The sequence below is a fragment of the Sander lucioperca genome, chromosome 14, assembly GCF_008315115.2.
Source record: "Sander lucioperca isolate FBNREF2018 chromosome 14, SLUC_FBN_1.2, whole genome shotgun sequence".
NCBI classification, from domain to species: domain Eukaryota; kingdom Metazoa; phylum Chordata; class Actinopteri; order Perciformes; family Percidae; genus Sander; species Sander lucioperca.
This window is the reverse complement of record NC_050186.1, coordinates 1,108,769-1,126,841: the sequence shown is the minus strand read 5'-3', so window position 1 is coordinate 1,126,841 and position 18,073 is coordinate 1,108,769. Positions and strand designations below refer to the sequence as shown.

General features: G+C 46.1%; 1 protein-coding gene across 2 annotated transcripts in view; it reads left to right on the top strand.

Annotated features, from left to right (window-relative positions):
* The window catches only part of mfhas1 (malignant fibrous histiocytoma amplified sequence 1), a 31,915-nt gene that overhangs the window by 5,794 nt on the left and 8,048 nt on the right, over positions 1 to 18,073 (top strand). The window contains exons 4-7 of one of the 2 annotated variants that reach the window (XM_035991202.1): positions 485 to 1,946; positions 2,942 to 3,319; positions 3,760 to 4,014; positions 4,230 to 4,711. In XM_035991202.1, coding sequence (XP_035847095.1) covers positions 485 to 1,946; positions 2,942 to 3,319; positions 3,760 to 4,014; positions 4,230 to 4,711 — 2,577 coding nt within the window. The remainder of the gene's footprint in view (positions 1 to 484; positions 1,947 to 2,941; positions 3,320 to 3,759; positions 4,015 to 4,229; positions 4,712 to 18,073) is intronic. The other variant, XM_031319184.2, reaches the window with a different exon arrangement.

Genomic DNA, 18,073 nt, shown 5'->3' with positions numbered 1-18,073 from the left:
AGCTTAGCACAGATCCTGGAGGTAACCGGCTCCATCTAGCCTACTGCTCCCAAAAAGTGACAAAATAACACCAACATTTTCATATTTACATGTTGTGATTTGTATAGTCACAGCGTGTACAAATAATAAGGTCACATGACACACAGCCATCTTCTAACGTATACATACTGGGAACTATATTCTCAGAAAGGCGAAGCTCTGCTACTTCTGCTACTTGGGCGGAGTGATTTGCTCACAGCACCTGAGAAGCCCCGTGGTGAGGAGCAGAGAGTAACAACGGGGCTTTTCAGGTGTTGAGCTAATCGCTCATCTTGCGGTTGCTGGTAAAATAAGACTTTTTTTGTCTTCATCCAGCTCCTTTCAGCTCCGGGATATGTGATGTAATAAAGCAAATCATGTATTGTTTAATTATAAAATGTGTCTCCATGAGTGGAATAAAACAATGTGATTCATGTGTTAATCAGTTTTCCGTGCCTTGTTTCAGGCGTGGGGCAGCTGAAGATGCTGAAGAAGCTGTGCATCAGCCACAACCGGATCCAGTCTCTGCCGGCTCAGATCGGAGCGCTGCAGTCTCTGGAGGAACTGGACGTCAGCTTCAACGACCTTCGAGACTTCCCCCGCTCCTTCTGCGGCCTCGCCAAGCTGCGGACGCTGGACGCCGACCACAACAAGCTCAACGCCTTCCCCGCCGAGATCCTGGCGCTCGGCGAGCTGGAGGAACTCGACTGCTCCGGGAACAAGTTCGAGACGCTGCCCGCGGACATCGTGAAGCTGCGCAGCATCAAAATCCTGTGGCTCAGCAGTCTGCACATGTCCACGTTACCGGACGCCTTCTGTCTCCTGACGCAGCTGGAGAGCCTCATGCTGGACGGGAACGAACTCGCCGCGCTGCCCGCCGCTTTCACGCAACTCCAGAGACTCAAAATGCTGAACCTGTCCTCCAACGAGTTTGAAAACTTCCCGGAGGCTATTCTAAGCATCGTCGGGTTGGAGGAAATCTACCTTAGCAGGAATAAACTGACTCATATCCCAGAGGAAGTGGGGAAGCTGGGGAAGCTCGCCAACCTCTGGCTGGACAATAACCGCATCACGTACCTGCCCGACGCCATCGTGCAGCTGGAGAAGTTGGAGGAACTCGTCTTGCAGGGAAACCAAATCGCCATTCTTCCGGACAACTTTGGGAAGCTGTGCAGAGTGAGCATCTGGAAGGTGAAGGACAACCCTCTGATCCAGCCGCCGTACGAGGTGTGCATGAAGGGCATCCCGTACATCGCCGCGTACCAGAAGGAGCTGGCGCACTCGCAGCTCGCTTTCAAACCGCGGCTCAAACTGGTCCTGATGGGGATGCAGAACGCCGGAAAAACCCAGCTCCGGCAGAGTCTAGTTGGCGCTCAGACGGACGCTAAAGACACGCAGGGAAACAAAGGAATCGAAGTGACGGACTGGGTGGCTGACGCAGATCGCCGTCTCACGTTTCTCGTGTACGATTTGTCCGGGAAGCCAAACTATGACCTCATCCAACCCTTCTTTCTCTCCCCCGGCGCTCTCTACGTCCTCGTGGTCAATCTGAAAGCTTACGCGCCCGCGAAGTTCTACGCCCACGTCGGGTATTTCCTCCACCTGCTGGGCGCCAGGGTGCCCGGCGCGGTTGTGTGCGTGGTGGGAACGCACGCCGACCTGTGCGCAGAGGCGGAGGTGGAGGAGAAGAGTCTGGACATCCACCGGAGGATCGGCCTGCAAGAGCGCGGCGACGTGCAGACGCTGGGGAGCGAGGCGCTGCAGGTGGAGCGGGCGCTGCAGCAGGGTTACGGCGGCCGCTCCTCCAGCCCGCACCAAGTCTTCTACGGGGTCTCGGACCCAAACCTGCGGCGCAGGAAGTCCCAGCTGCAGTTCCTGCTGAACCAGCGGCTGCAGATCCTGTCTCCAGTGCTGTGCGTCAGCTGCAGGTAACCGTGGTAACCCTCAGCTTCACTGTCGGTGAAGGTCGACAAATGTCAGCAACAAAAACATCGTAAAAAGAGTCAAAAACATTGACAAAAAAAGCTACACAAATGGAGGGGAAATAAGTGTTGAAACGACAAAAAAGGGGAAAGAATTGTTAAAGCAACGGTCCCTCTACAGGTTGGAAGGGGAATTGTCCGTTACCGTTATTATTCGTATGTCTCCTTCGAACTACAGATCTGCTACTCGATCTGGCAAACTTGCATAGTGCGGTTATAGCCGATAGAGAGCTGCGAAGCGAATGCAGAAGTGCTGTTCCCTGTTACGAGTTGATGAACCACTGAAACCAGCCAGCCCCACATCCAGATGTTGGGTCTGGGAACTCCCCATTGTCAGGGCTCAATCTGAGGGGCGGGATAAACGGTTGTCTTTCAAATTCCCTCTGCACGCAATAGGATAGCGCTCCAACCAATCAGAACAACGCTAGTTGATAGATTCAACTTTAAACTCTGAACACATCTTCCTTTTTTAAGAATGACTTCAGTGCCGTTCTTTGTTCTTTTCTCTAAGAAAAGCTGAACTCCAAGTCTTCCAAAGACCGCTGTTCACCAGCGGCAGCAGCAGCCATAAGCCCCGCCCACCGCCTCTACACACGATGTGATTGGCCCGGCCAGAGTTTGGTTTTTCCAGCTCTTAAGCCAACGGAGAGTTGCTAGATGACCCTGGCTGCAAATTACATTTGCTGCCGCTAGCGTGGTCTAGATTTCTAGTTTATTAAGGTACATTATTTTGGTGCAAGTTTGCCAGATCGAGTAGCAGATCTGTAGTTCGAATGAGACATAATGGAAATGGACAATTCCACTTCCAACCTGTAGGGGGACCAAAGCGGGAAAAGTTCTCTAGTGTTGCTTTCAAAAAAGGCAAAAAACGTGAGTTAAGTGTGTAATGTTTCCAGCTGTGGTCAGGGGAAGATGTAGCATTAAGTGTGTAATGTTTCCAGCTGTGGCCAGAGGAACATCCAGCGTCTGAGGGAGAAGTTGATGTCGGTCGCAGACCATCGGGACATCTTCCCCAACCTGCACCGCGTGCTGCCCAAGTCCTGGCAGATGTTGGAGGAGCTGCACGTGAACCCGGCGGCGCTGTGGCTGTCGTGGTGGGACTCGGCCCGCCTGGGCCTGCAGGCCGGGCTCACGGAGGACCGGCTGCACGGCGCCCTGTCCTACCTGCACGAGAGCGGGAAGCTGCTCTACTTCGAGGACAGCCCCACACTGAAGGAGTACGTCTTCCACAACCTGCCGCGCTTCATCGCCATCCTCAACGTCTTCTTCCAGAGAGACGCGGCCGCACTGCTGCAGCGCCTGCTGGCCGAGGGACACAGGTACGCCTAAAATTATTATTATTATTATTATTATTACATCATACAGGTATAATAATACAGATATAAGGGTTTATTATAGGCTACGATGCGCTGCTGGAGTTTTTTTTTTTTTTTTTAAACTAATTTGTTTACGGGCCAGTTAGACGTTTACGTTTTACGGTTTCAGCATTTTTTATTTTATTTTTTCGATTTCTTTTTGTTATGTTTATTTTTGTTTTTGACATCATTTTTTAGACAATTTAAAAACAAATTTTTTTAAGTGATTAAAAAAAAAAATTGAAAATATTTTATGAACAGTTTTTTTTTTTTACACCTTTGACTTTTTTCAAATTGTTTTATTTTATGTTTGACATTATTTAGACAATTTTTTTTTAAATGTTTAATGTTTTTTAAGTGCTAAAAAAAAAAAAAAAACCGTCTGACTGAGTAACTGTTTCCAGGGGAGACGGCGGGCGGGGGGGTGTGGTAACGGAGGACGAGAAGGGGGCGGAGCTTCGAGTGACGCAGCTGCAGCACCACGTGGACGCTTTCCTGCAGCACGGCCTGCTGCCCTCCAACGTCATCAGCCTGCTGCTGCGGCCTCTCGTCCAATCACAGCCGGACCTGCAGGTCGTCATGGAGCTGCTGGAGAAGATGGGCGTCTGCTACGCCGTCAACAAGCCGCGCAGCAAGCCGCTCAACGGCGCCACCGCCAGGTACGGCACCGCAACTAATCCACGTTAACAATTCAATAGTTTCCCCCTCTCATTCCCCCTGCTCTGGCGTTTCCCCCTCTCGTTCCCCCTGCTCTGGCGTTTCCCCCTCTCATTCCCCCTGCTCTGGTGTATGATGTCTGGCAATCGTGTTAAATAATCGTGATTTCAAAACTGACCCAAATAATGGTGATTATGTCTTTTTTTCCGTATTGGAGCAGTCCTACGGCGTGGTACAAGTTCCCCAGCTACGTGAGCAGCGAGGATGCAGCGGCCGTGTCTGCGGCGTGCGGCAGTGGCGGCACGCTGCCTCTGTGCCACTTCTTCTCCGTGGAGCAGCTGCACATCCGGTACAGCTTCCCCTTCCTGTTCCCCCCCGGGCTGTTCACGCGCTTCAGCGTGCAGATAAACAGCCACGTGGTGCAGCGCTCGGACGGCCGGCGCCAGATCTTCGCCTACCGAGGGAAGGTCCCCGTGGTCATAAGCCACGGCGTCGCCCGAGGGAAGCTGCAGGCGGAGACGCTGTCCATCGCCAGCCACGCCTCGCTGCCCAACATGTGGACGGCGTGGCAGGCCGTCACTCCGCTGGTGGAGGAATTGAACGTGCTGCTGCAGGAGTGGCCCGGCCTGCTGTACTCCGTACACATCCTCTGCTCCAAGTGCCTGAAGAGAGGCGCGCCCAACCCGCACGCCTTCCCAGGTAGGAGACGTTTAGTTCTTCACGGCGTCCAACGTCCAAGCTGATGTCTTTACCGTGTGTTGTCCTTGGTGCAAATTTGACCCATTTTCTAAATGTCTATCTCAGAAACTTATAGCCTGGCTGACACCAGACCTTCTCAGCTGTACCTGAGAAGGTCTGGGGAAGGTTCATTGACAGTTCATTTCCAAAGGGGCGTCACCAACGGACGCCGCTCAAACGCCTCTGGGCGCATTGGATAGTCCTTCAACCAATCAGACCAACGATCCGGGTGACGCTGCTCTTCGGTAGCCGTCATGTTGAATGACAAAAAGCTGCTCGCTGCTTGCCGTCGCTGCGCTGTCGTCGTCGCGTAAAGCCCTCCTCAACGGTTGTGATTGGTGTAGAGCCCGCCTCAACGGTTGTGATTGGTGTAAAGCCCACCTCAACGGTTGTGATTGGTGTAGAGCCCGCCTCAACGGTTGTGATTGGTGTAGAGCCCGCCTCAACGGTTGTGATTGGTGTAGAGCCCACCTCAGCGGTTGTGATTGGTGCCTCGATTTCGGGGACATTGGAAATGGGCCTGAATGGGCTCTTGGCCAGACTGACTCGCAGAGCAAATCTCAAATTTGCCGGAAGTTCGTCAGCGTTCACCCAGGCTAATAAATTTGGGTTTCTTTCAACCAAATTGTCCAAAAAAAATAATTATATAAATATAACGTGGATGGTTCCCTACAACCATTACTCTTCACAAGTAAAATAAATGATCGGTTCACTACTTTCATTGAATTTGCGTGTTTTATTTAATTTTATAGCCTTTGAAAAGAAAGGGTTGAATTGAATCTGACATGATAATCATAATCGAATCGGGAGATCAGTGAAGATTCACACGTCTGATGCAGGACACGTCACATCTCTCTCAGTCAGCCCGTTGATCTGTCAGGTTACAGCTGCAGCCTCTCCTGCAGTCAGCTGATCTGGGCTGCAGCTCCCGCTCGCCATCACGCTGGCTTCACCGCTCGCCATCACCGCTCGCCATCACGCTGGCTTCACCGCTCGCCATCACGCTGGCTTCACCGCTCGCCATCACCGCTCGCCATCACGCTGGCTTCACCGCTCGCCATCACCGCTCGCCATCACGCTGGCTTCACCGCTCGTCATCTCGCTGGCTTCATCTGGGGATTATTGTTCTGTTATTGTTCTGGGTTTCTGGATTAGTGTTTTGGTCTCTAACATGTCAGAAATTACGAGCGTCAATACGCAGCTCAGAATGAATAGAATCAGAGATCCAAAACAAGATGCAGAGGAGGGTGGGGGTGTTTCTGTGTGTGTGTGTCTGTCTCTGTGTGTGTGTGTGTGTGTGTGTGTGTGTGTCTCTCTCTCTCTCTCTCTCTCTGTGTGTCTCTGTGTGTGTGTGTGTGTGTGTGTGTGTGTGTGTGTGTGTGTCTCTGTGTGTGTGTGTGTGTGTGTGTGTGTCTCTCTCTCTCTCTCTCTGTGTGTCTCTGTGTGTGTGTGTGTGTGTGTGTGTGTCTCTGTGTGTGTGTGTGTGTGTGTGTGTGTCTATGTGTGTGTGTGTGTGTGTGTGTGTGTGTGTCTCTGTGTGTGTGTGTCTCTGTGTGTGTGTTGCTCTCTGTGTGTGTGTGTGTGTGTGTGTGTTCTCTGTGTGTCTCTGTGTGTGTGTGTGTGTGTGTGTGTGTGTGTGTGTCTCTCTCTCTGTGTGTGTGTGTGTGTGTGTGTGTCTGTGTGTGTGTGTGTGTGTGTGTGTGTGTGTGTCTGGGTGGGTGTGTGTGTGTGTGTGTGTCTGGGTGTGTCTCTGTGTGTGTGTGTGTGTGTGTGGTGTGTGTCTGTGTGTGTGTGTGTGTGTGTGTGTCTGTGTGTGTGTGTCTGTGTGTGTGTGTGTGTGTGTGTGTGTGTCTCTGTGTGTGTGTGTGTCTCTGTGTGTCTGTGTGTGTGTGTCTGGGTGTGTGTGTGTGTGTGTGTGTGTGTGTGTGTGTGTGTGTGTCTCTGTGTGTGTGTGTGTGTGTGTGTGTGTGTCTCTGTGTGTGTGTGTCTCTGTGTGTGTGTGTGTGTCTGTGTGTGTGTGTGTGTCTCTGTGTGTGTGTGTGTGTGTGTGTGTGTGTGTGTCTGTGTGTGTGTGTGTGTGTGTGTGTGTGTGTGTGTGTGTGTGTGTGTGTGTCTGGGTGGGGCGAGGTGGAGCTGAACAAAGGCTGCTGATGACATCAGATCAGACAGAGCTAATCCTCCGAGCTGTTGTGATGGACGATGTGACCTGCTTTGTCTCAGACCGCAGTGATGACATCATCACGCCATTGTTTAATTAAAGTCCGAGCTGATGTCCTTACATGTCTCGTTTTTGTCCGAAAAAACCCCCAAAAGATGTTCCGTTATAAAACAGATAAGAAGCAGGAAATCTCCACATCTGAAAAGCATTCAAGTCAGCATTTTCTTTTACTTTGAAAAATGACTTTAATAACTACAACACAGTGTGTTAGTTTCCTATCTGTTTCCAGTCTTTATGCTAAGCTAAGCTAGCCAGCAGTTGGCTGTAGAGTCCTGAATGCCTGTTGCCTCTCTGCAGCTCCGTGATTGATTTTTGTCTCCCCCAGCCCTCTGTGGTCACTTCCTGTGTGCAGAGTGGCTGTTGAGGCACTCAGGGTTTTTTCAGAGCTTTTATTGTGGCGAGCTGATGTGATTACACTGGAACATAATCTATTATACATTTTATTTATATATATATATATATATAGTCAGTCTGGAGCTCAGGAAGCTTTCTGTGGTCTTGGATGTCGTTGTAAGGGTTGTCTTGTCCTGATTTTACCGTTCAGTTACCAGACGCCGTTTCACAGCGTTGAATGGAACGTCATATTCCATTTATATATTTAGGAGATCCAGAGGTGATAGGATTCAGGTGTATAAGCTTGTACAGGGGAATATATGATGTAACAGTTGAGCCTATCTTTCAGTTTTGGAACATTAGCCAGTCCTTCCAGAAAAATGTGGAGTTTTTTTGTGATTGTTTTGGGCTAAAATCCTTGATGATGCGTCACGTTTTCTTAAAAAATGTGATGGAATATGCAGGATATTTATGCAATGTTATGCGATGACATTGCGGGAACTTGCAAAAACTGCGGTTTCATCGTGGCTTCATCGCGGGGTTTGCAGCTTTTCGATGATGTTCACGTCGCGTAATTACGTCACTTCATAATGTTCCCATGGCAACAGGGGAAAATGGCTGCTCTTGTGAAGTAAACGCAACATTTTTCAACTTTCTGCTAAGATATATGTGACTTATGTGGGGATTATGAAATCATGCAAGCTCCGCATATTTTGCGCGGAAATCAGCAATTTATGCGGCGAAAGTGCGGCGTATTTGAAAAAATGCGGCCCCCGCATAAATATGCAGACTTTGGCTGATTATGCATTGAATTATGCGATCGCATAATCACGTTTTTCTGGAGGGACAGGATAGGTATGAGACACGAGGGAATTCTTTAAAACGTTACCCTAGAACATGCCTGTCTGAAAAGAGAGAGAATTTTTTCGAGCTTCCAGAAGAAGTTGTGCGTCCCATTCTTCAACCAGCATTTGTCGCAAGTCAGCCAACGTGGTCGTGTTGGTCACTCTGGCACCAACAGCACGCCCAAGCTGATCCCACAGGTGTTCAACGGGGTTGAGGTCAGGACTGCTGGTTGAAGAATGGGAAGCCATCCTACAGCAGTGTGTGACCAGGCTGGTGACCAGCGTGAGGAGGAGGAGCCAGGCTGTTGTGGCTGTGTATGGTTCTTCCTCACCTCCTCCTCCTCTTGCCATCCCACAGCAGTGTGTGACCAGGCTGGTGACCAGCATGAGGAGGAGGAGCCAGGCTGTTGTGGCTGTGTATGGTTCTTCCACACGCTAGGCTCCTGTTTGTGAAATGAATAAATTGTTAAATTTCAAATTTCAAACTTCAATCATCCAATCCTGTAAACACCAAACCAGTCAATGGCAGAATAAGCTGTTGGGCATTAGCAGAGAAAATTTGGCAAATTTTCATGGGTGCCACCCACATACTCAGCGCTGCTGCTCATCCCACAAATGCATGTTCCTTAAAATGGGGCACCATTAGAAAGGGAACTAAACAGGCTTTCCAACGGTATGAGAGTTATTGCCAAAAAGCATTGTTACCACAGAGAAATAATCTACCAAACACAAAATTCCTTAATTTTTGTGCTAAGTTTATATCGCAATCAACTCTCTGGCACCACGCAGTTCAAAGTAGGTATTACAGCTACGGTAGCCTTCACGCTTCAAAAATACGCTCTCTTGCTCTTTTCAATCTTTAGCCATTAGCAGCATTAGCAGCACCTGTGAGTTATCATGTGACAGAGAAAACGTGACAGCAGTATGTCCTGTATGTCCCTTATACACACACACACACACACACACACTAAGGCAGAGCAGTATGTCCTGTATGTCTCTTACCGGCTAACGTATTTCTAGATGGAGCATGAATATGGAACGTCTACTCCAGTTCATGCAAATGTTAAATTTCAAGCCAAAAGGAATACTTGGAATTGATGGTGGAGGTAAATATTCATGAAAAAGGACTGAAGTTTGTGAACGGGCAACACAGATTTAGATAATGAACAACTAAACACGTTACACACTGGGACTTTAACTTTAACTTTGTGGAGAAAACTTTGAAAGATTATAACTGAAAGAATAAAACATAAATAATAAATAAAAGATCCGCTGTCTGCAGCTGTAAGATAAGGACTTTTTTACGTGTTTTTAAATGTTTGAAAGTGCACGTTAGCGTGTGAAGAATGTGCAGCAGATAACTCGGCCGGATGGGATGAAATAGTTTGGGTGAGATAAGAGCAGTGGAGTGCAGTGAATCGTTTTATAGCTGCACTCCGTCTGATAAGAGAGAGGAACTCAGGAAATACTGTGGTTTATATCTGAAGAAGGAAAACATCTGGACGGGTCTCCGGCTGCAGCTGTTGCAGGGCCGTAGGTTGGCTTTGGCAAAGACTAGTGAACAAAGACCATTTCCTGTGTCTGAAATCACAATCACAATCAGATGTATTGGCCAAGTATACTCACATACACGAGGAATTAGACTTCGGTAGGTGTTAACTCTCTATACATTCAACAAATAGACATGTAGTAGTAAACATTCAGTAGACAAATAGTAATATAGACACATAATGTACACTAGAGACAACAATATACATATAGGCACATATCAGCATGATATATAACAATACAAGTACACATGGAGTGGGATGTAAAGTGCAAAAAGTAAATTGCACACAGTAGTGTGCAAGATGCATATTGGAATAAGTATGAAATGAATGTATGTGTATGTATCAGTATGTAATGAATGATAATAATGTGTGGAGAAGAGGGTGAGTGGCCAGAGGTGGGGATGACCCTGTTTTCTCTCTTCTTGAAGCAGTATACAAAAATACAAATAAGACATAATATCAAGACAAGTACACATGGAGTGGGATGTAAAGTGCAAAAAGTAATAGTGCAAAGTAGTGTGCAAGATGCATGTTGGAATGATAAGTTGGGAAACATATATTTACTGTTAAGAAGTAGAGCTGGATCCTAATATCTGACCGTATAAATTAGGGATGCACCGAATCCAGGATTGGGCTGAATATTGGGCTTTTAGACAGGGTTGGGTTTCTGCTGAACCTTTAGAATTTTTTCCCCCCTGAACCGTAATGACGGCGGCGTCGATTACGGGAAGGTGTTTACGTAGGTGGAGGGTTCAATGCAGCAGGCTGTGAGAAAGTGGAAATGGAACTCGTGAGCAGAAAAAGTGTAGTTTGGCAGTACTTTCAACACACACACACACACACACATGCATACACACACACACACACACACACACACACACACACACACACACACACACACAGCTGTGTGTTTGGCCTTGTATGGACATGATATTTACGGCTCCACAGAGTCGAGCAGACTAAACACATAGTGTACTTTGTGTGTGTGTGTGTGTGTGTTTGTACAGTTGCAGCACTTTCTCTCTCTATCTCTGTGGATCTTTTTCTCTCCCTGCTGCTCGACCGGCTCCTCTTAATCCACTTCCAGGATTAAAGTGGGATTACAGCCAGTAACAGCCTCACACACACACACACACACACACACACACACACACACACACACACACACAGACACACAGACACACAGACAGCGCAGCTTCTTTAACAACAAGAGGCAGTAGATCAGATCTCCGTCCCTCGGGCGTCTCTCTGACTTCCTGTAGTTTACCTGAAGCCAACTATTTACATTTTTTTAGGAAATATCTGAAATATAAAACAGAATAATTCTGTAAATTCACAGTTTTATTTGTTGTCGTTTGAGATTAAAAACAGCAGAGGAGAAAAGTACCGTTAGTGTTTCTGTTATTTAGTCCACCCTAAAACGGTTCCAACCCAAACCAAGGTTACAATCGTTAACGAAAACGAACGAAATAATGAAAACTAGGTGGGAAACATTGTCGTTAACTGAAATAAAAATAAAAACGAGGCATTACAAAAAAACGATAACTAAACTAAAACTGTAATGTCTGTTTGCAAAACTAACTAAAATAAAATAAAATAAAATTATCGAGTAAATGTCCTTAGTTTTCGTCTTTGTCGATCTTTCATGTTATCTTTCATAGAGCAAATAACGTTATATCTCTCTGACCATGACATTTCCCGTAGACATGACATAGTTTCCGACTGGGAACCCAGAAATCCCGACATTCCACGTGAACTTGAACACATCATGTCCGTGGCTCCGTGCCCCTCGCCTGGCATCATGGCGGTACCGAAAGTCGGAAGAAAGCGGCACCTATTTGATTATGACTGTATCAGATAAAAGCGCCTCTCAGTGGAAGGTGGTAAAATATGTGGACAATTTATTACAGGGAAAAATCCCACGAATTGGAAAGTACATTTGAGAAGTGCACACAAGCTAGGAGGCTAACCTAGCTTAGCTTAACAAGGTAAAGAAGAACGCAAAGCCCCCTTTCCCTGAAACAGAAGCTAACACCAGTAAGGGGCATGGATGTATGGGTACAGGGCATGGATGTATGGGTACAGGGCATGGATGTATGGGTACAGGGTATGGATGTATGGGTACAGGGCATGGATGTATGGGTACAGGGCATGGATGTATGGGTACAGGGCATGGATGTATGGGTACAGGGCGTGGATGTATGGATACAGGGCATGGATGTATGGGTACAGGGCGTGGATGTATGGATACAGGGCGTGGATGTATGGGTACAGGGCGTGGATGTATGGGTACAGGATATGGATGTATGGGTACAGGATATGGATGTATGGATACAGGGCATGGATGTATGGATACAGGGCGTGGATGTATGGGTACAGGGCGTGGATGTATGGATACAGGGCGTGGATGTATGGGTACAGGATATGGATGTATGGGTACAGGGCATGGATGTATGGGTACAGGGCATGGATGTATGGGTACAGGGCATGGATGTATGGGTACAGGATATGGATGTATGGGTACAGGGAATGGATGTATGGGTACAGGATATGGATGTATGGGTACAGGGCATGGATGTATGGGTACAGGGCGTGGATGTATGGATACAGGGCGTGGATGTATGGGTACAGGATATGGATGTATGGGTACAGGGCATGGATGTATGGGTACAGGATATGGATGTATGGGTACAGGGCATGGATGTATGGGTACAGGGCGTGGATGTATGGGTACAGGGCATGGATGTATGGGTACAGGGCGTGGATGTATGGGTACAGGGCATGGATGTATGGGTACAGGGCATGGATGTATGGGTACAGGGCATGGATGTATGGGTACAGGGCATGGATGTATGGGTACAGGGCCAGCTGCAGCAGGACAGAGAACACTACAGGAGGGCTTTCACCAGCGACCTGACAGCTGCTGGTTAGTACATACGCAGGAACATCAAAAGCGGGAGGAAGCGTGGGTTAATATGTGGATTATTCTGGGATGTCTACACAACTGTGTGAGTCGATTGACTTCAGAAAGTTCGCCACTTTACTCAAACCAAAGTTGAAAACACCTGTTCATGTCTTCTTTAGTCTGTTGGCTGTTTAGGTTTTTCCTGGAACACGTCACTTACACATTTTGCACCTACAGCGTCTTGTGTAGACTGTTTACATATTTATGACCATATGTAGGCTACATGTTATGTACTGGTGTTATTGTTGAATACATTGTGAATACATATTTCTAAAATTGTATGATGTTTTTGTTGAGTTATTGTTACACAATACTTTTTCTGACCTTTTTGAATCCCCTGACAATTAACCCAAATATTACAAGAAAAGACTAAAACTAATAAAAACTAAACTAAACTAAAGCAAACCTGCTTTAAAAACTAATTAAAACTAAACTGAATTTGAAAACAAAAAGTCAAAACGAAATAAAAATAAAAACTAATGAAAAATGCAAAACTATAATAACCTTGACCCAAACTGAACATCATATATGAAGTTATATATTCTAGTTTGGGTCAGTGCATCCTGTCGAAATACACCTCGTATGACTCAGCGCAGACAGGAAGTGACGTCATGATGAACCCAGAGATAGTGTGTGTGTGTGTGTGTGTGTGTGTGTGTGTGTGTGTGTGTGTGTGTGTGTGTGTGTGTGTGTCGGGGAGTAATCCTGTTACTTCTCCTGCAGTCAGCTGATCTGTTCTGTCTCCGACACACCTACACAGGAAGCACGTACGCGTGGTGACATCATCGGGCGCTGGAGTCCGCTGTGATGTCACAGATTGGGCAAACAGACGGGTTTGTTCATGTTGAGGGAAAAGAAGTGTGTGTCACAAAAAGATTAGGAGATTAGGACTGGAACGGGTCGGTTCATATCACTGTATGTTTTGTATGTATGGAGCCTCCCACACACACACACACACACACACACACACACACACACAGAAACACACACACACAGACACACAGAAACACACACACACAGACACACAGAAACACAGACACACAGACACACACACACAGATACACACACACACACAGACACACAGAAACACAGACACACAGACACACACACACAGATACACACACACACACACACACACACACACACACACACACACACACACACAGAAACACACACACACACACACACACACACACACAGAAACAGACACACACACACACACACACACACACAGAAACACACACACACAGAAACACACACATACAGACACACACACACACACACAGAAACACACACATATAGACACATACAGACACACACACACACACAGAGAAAGAAACACACACATATAGACACACATACAAACACACACACACAGAAACACACACATAGACACACATACAGACACACACACACACACACACACACACACACACAGAAACACACACACACACAGATAAATACTGTTCAGCTGAAACACTATATTAAGTATACTATACTTTTGTACTACGTGTATATGTGTAATTGTACTACGTGTATATGTGTAATTGTACTACGTGTATATGTGTAATTGTGTAATTGTTGTCTCACTAAATGAGGGCCAGTTGTTGCTCCAGAGATGATCTGGGAGACGGGAGGTGTGGAGTCATGTTGAGATGAACAAACTCTGAGTCAGCGACCAGTTAGTCATCATGCAGACCTCATTATAATTCATGCTGTCCAGTTATTATCAGGATCAGATGACAACACACTGCAGAGCTTTAACCGTGAGAGGCACAACCTACAGTTACACTACATACTGTAGAAAGAAAGATAAAGGGTAATTAAGTTAAAGGTCCTATGACATGCTGCTTTTTGGATGCTTTTATATAGGCCTTAGTGGTCCCCTAATACTGTATCTGAAGTCTCTTTATATAGACCTTAGTGGTCCCCTAATACTGTATCTGAAGTCTCTTTATATAGACCTTAGTGGTCCCCTAATACTGTATCTGAAGTCTCTTTATATAGACCTTAGTGGTCCCCTAATACTGTATCTGAAGTCTCTTTATATAGACCTTAGTGGTCCCCTAATACTGTATCTGAAGTCTCTTTTATATAGACCTTAGTGGTCCCCTAATACTGTATCTGAAGTCTCTTTATATAGACCTTAGTGGTCCCTAATACTGTATCTGAAGTCTCTTTATATAGACCTTAGTGGTCCCCTAATACTGTATCTGAAGTCTCTTTATATAGACCTTAGTGGTCTCCTAATACTGTATCTGAAGTCTCTTTATATAGGCCTTAGTGGTCCTCTAATACTGTATCTGAAGTCTCTTTATATAGACCTTAGTGGTCCCTAATACTGTATCTGAAGTCTCTTTATATAGACCTTAGTGGTCCCCTAATACTGTATCTGAAGTCTCTTTATATAGACCTTAGTGGTCTCCTAATACTGTATCTGAAGTCTCTTTATATAGACCTTAGTGGTCCCTAATACTGTATCTGAAGTCTCTTTATATAGACCTTAGTGGTCCCCTAATACTGTATCTGAAGTCTCTTTATATAGACCTTAGTGGTCTCCTAATACTGTATCTGAAGTCTCTTTATATAGGCCTTAGTGGTCCCCTAATACTGTATCTGAAGTCTCTTTATATAGACCTTAGTGGTCCCTAATACTGTATCTGAAGTCTCTTTATATAGACCTTAGTGGTCCCCTAATACTGTATCTGAAGTCTCTTTATATAGACCTTAGTGGTCTCCTAATACTGTATCTGAAGTCTCTTTATATAGACCTTAGTGGTCCCCTAATACTGTATCTGAAGTCTCTTTATATAGACCTTAGTGGTCTCCTAATACTGTATCTGAAGTCTCTTTATATAGACCTTAGTGGTCCCCTAATACTGTATCTGAAGTCTCTTTTATATAGACCTTAGTGGTCCCCTAATACTGTATCTGAAGTCTCTTTATATAGACCTTAGTGGTCCCCTAATACTGTATCTGAAGTCTCTTTATATAGACCTTAGTGGTCCCCTATTAGTAATAAAGTATGTATTAGTATTGTATTAGATGTTAGCTAATGTCAACGTTAGCTAATGTCAACGTTAGCTAATGTCAACGTTAGCTAGCCTAACCTGAACCCTGCCAACGGCACCATTTTTAGCTAACCAGCTTTGACGGTGTGCCAAATGTCATTATCTTTATCATCAGGCGCACAAATCTGCTGTACATAAACGTAACTAAACCGACTTTCACTCAATCACAGTTTATCTGGATGATGACATGCGTGACTTTGCCTGGAACGCTACTAAGTCGTGAGTCGTGACTTGAAGTCGTAACTTACGGGCTAAAAATTGTGTCTGGAACACAGCATGAACTCTAAAACGTAAGACACTACAGCTTCTGAAAGACAGTCAAGTCGGTGTGAAAGATTCGGGGCTTTTGAGAAGCATTTTGGGACTGGATGCATGCACGTATACAACATCAGCACGGTCCAGCCCAGACAGAAAGGGGGCAGCAACAAGTCTCCTTCTGGTGTTGAAAGAAAAGCACCTTTTTTAAAAATAAAAACCCAATTTCAAGTCAAGTCAAGTGGGTTTTTACTGTCATTTCAACCATATACACTGAATATAGTGAAACAAACGTTTCACAGTGGGTCTCACGGCAGTTTGTGTAAATGTCACGTTATTTTTAATCTATTGATACGTGTTCACGGGGACGTTTTTCTCGTTTTTTACGTGGGGGCCAGCATGAAAATGTAAAGTAATGTATTTCAATGGGAAGCATATTTTGTGGTCACAGCACGAAAATTGTAGGGAGTAGTATAAAGAGCCGAAAATCCGCGTAGGGAGGTTGATCGGGGGGGTGGATGGTTCCAACAACACAGGACTTTCACCCGGGCGAGCGGAGATCGCGTCCCCCGTGTGACGTTTAGTTTCCCGTAGTCTTCCTAATCACAACCGTCCCGTTATTGTCCCGCGGCCGTCTCCCGGCGTGTGAGGCGACCTTTCCCTGTAGTGTTTTTCCTAAACCCAACCTCCGCCATCCCGTTATTGTCGCGCGTCCCCCGCGGCCGTCTCCCAGCATATGGGGCATCCTTTTCGGCCGTCTCCCGGCGTGAGGCGACCTTTCCCCGTAGGGTATTTCGTGCTGGCCACCACGTAAAAAACGAGAAAAACGTCCCTGTGAACACGTATCAATAGATTAAAAATAACGTGACATTTACACAAACTGCGGTGAGACTGGGTTGCCGTGGCTCAAGTGGTGTTACACATTTAAAATATATACAAACGACATTTGAGACAGGCTACATTTAGTGCACACACATTATAGACTATACATAAAGTGCAGTTAGTACTTAAAGTAGAGCATTTAAGACAGACAAGGGACAGGACAGACAACAGACAACGAAAGACAGGGCATATACCAGTCCCTCCAGAAAAACGTGATTATGCGATTCAATGCATAATCAGCCAAAGTCTGCATATTTATGCTGGGGCCGCATTTTTTCAAATACGCCGCACTTTCGCCACATAAATTGCCGATTTCCACACAAAATATGCGGGGCTTGCATGATTTCATAATCCCCGCATTTTCGTTGTAAAAAAGTCACATATATCTTAGCAGAAAGTTCAAAAATGTTGCCATGGGAACGTTATGAAGTCATCGAAAAGCTGCAAACCCCGCGATGAAGCCATGATGAAACCACAGTTTTTGCAAGTTCCCGCAATTTCATCGCATAAAATTGCATAAATATCCCGCATATTCCATCACATTTTTTAAGAAAACGTGCCGCATAATCAAGGATTTTTGCCCGCAACAATCACAAAAAAACTCTGATTGACTGACTGATACTTGTAACAGAGCACTGATTGAGGTAGGATATATAGAGTTTTAGCAGCGTCTGTTTGAAGTTGTATTCTTTCACCAGTTCACAGATACAGTATGAATCTTTCTATGCAGAAATAATCCTCTCCTCTGGCGGTGCCAGGACTCAGACCTCGAGAGTAACATGTATTTACAGTACTGCCTGTTGTATTATTAGTGCATGGTTAGGGTTAGCGTTAGCGTTAGGTTCTGCTGCCTGGTGCTGCTGCGGCTGTGAATCGCAGGCCTGCTGAGTGAGCGAGTTATTTCGGGAGCGTTTCCTCTGCCGGCCGGGGGAAGTAGGCCACACATTCCTGAGGATCTGTTTGTCACACAGGATCATTGGCTCTTCACTGACACAGGATCAGTGTGATCTGCCGTGTTTCATGGTGTATATCTGACAGTTATTCACTGACGGAGGCCAAAGTCTCTGAGCTTCTTTCTGCTCCGGTTCACACATCCGGCTTTTATCTCTCCGCATGTCTGTCTGTCTGTCTCTGTCTGTCGCAGCCGCAGAGATGGCATCAGGCTGCTCTGCTGCAGAGAGATGTAGAGGCTGTAGTCTTCCAG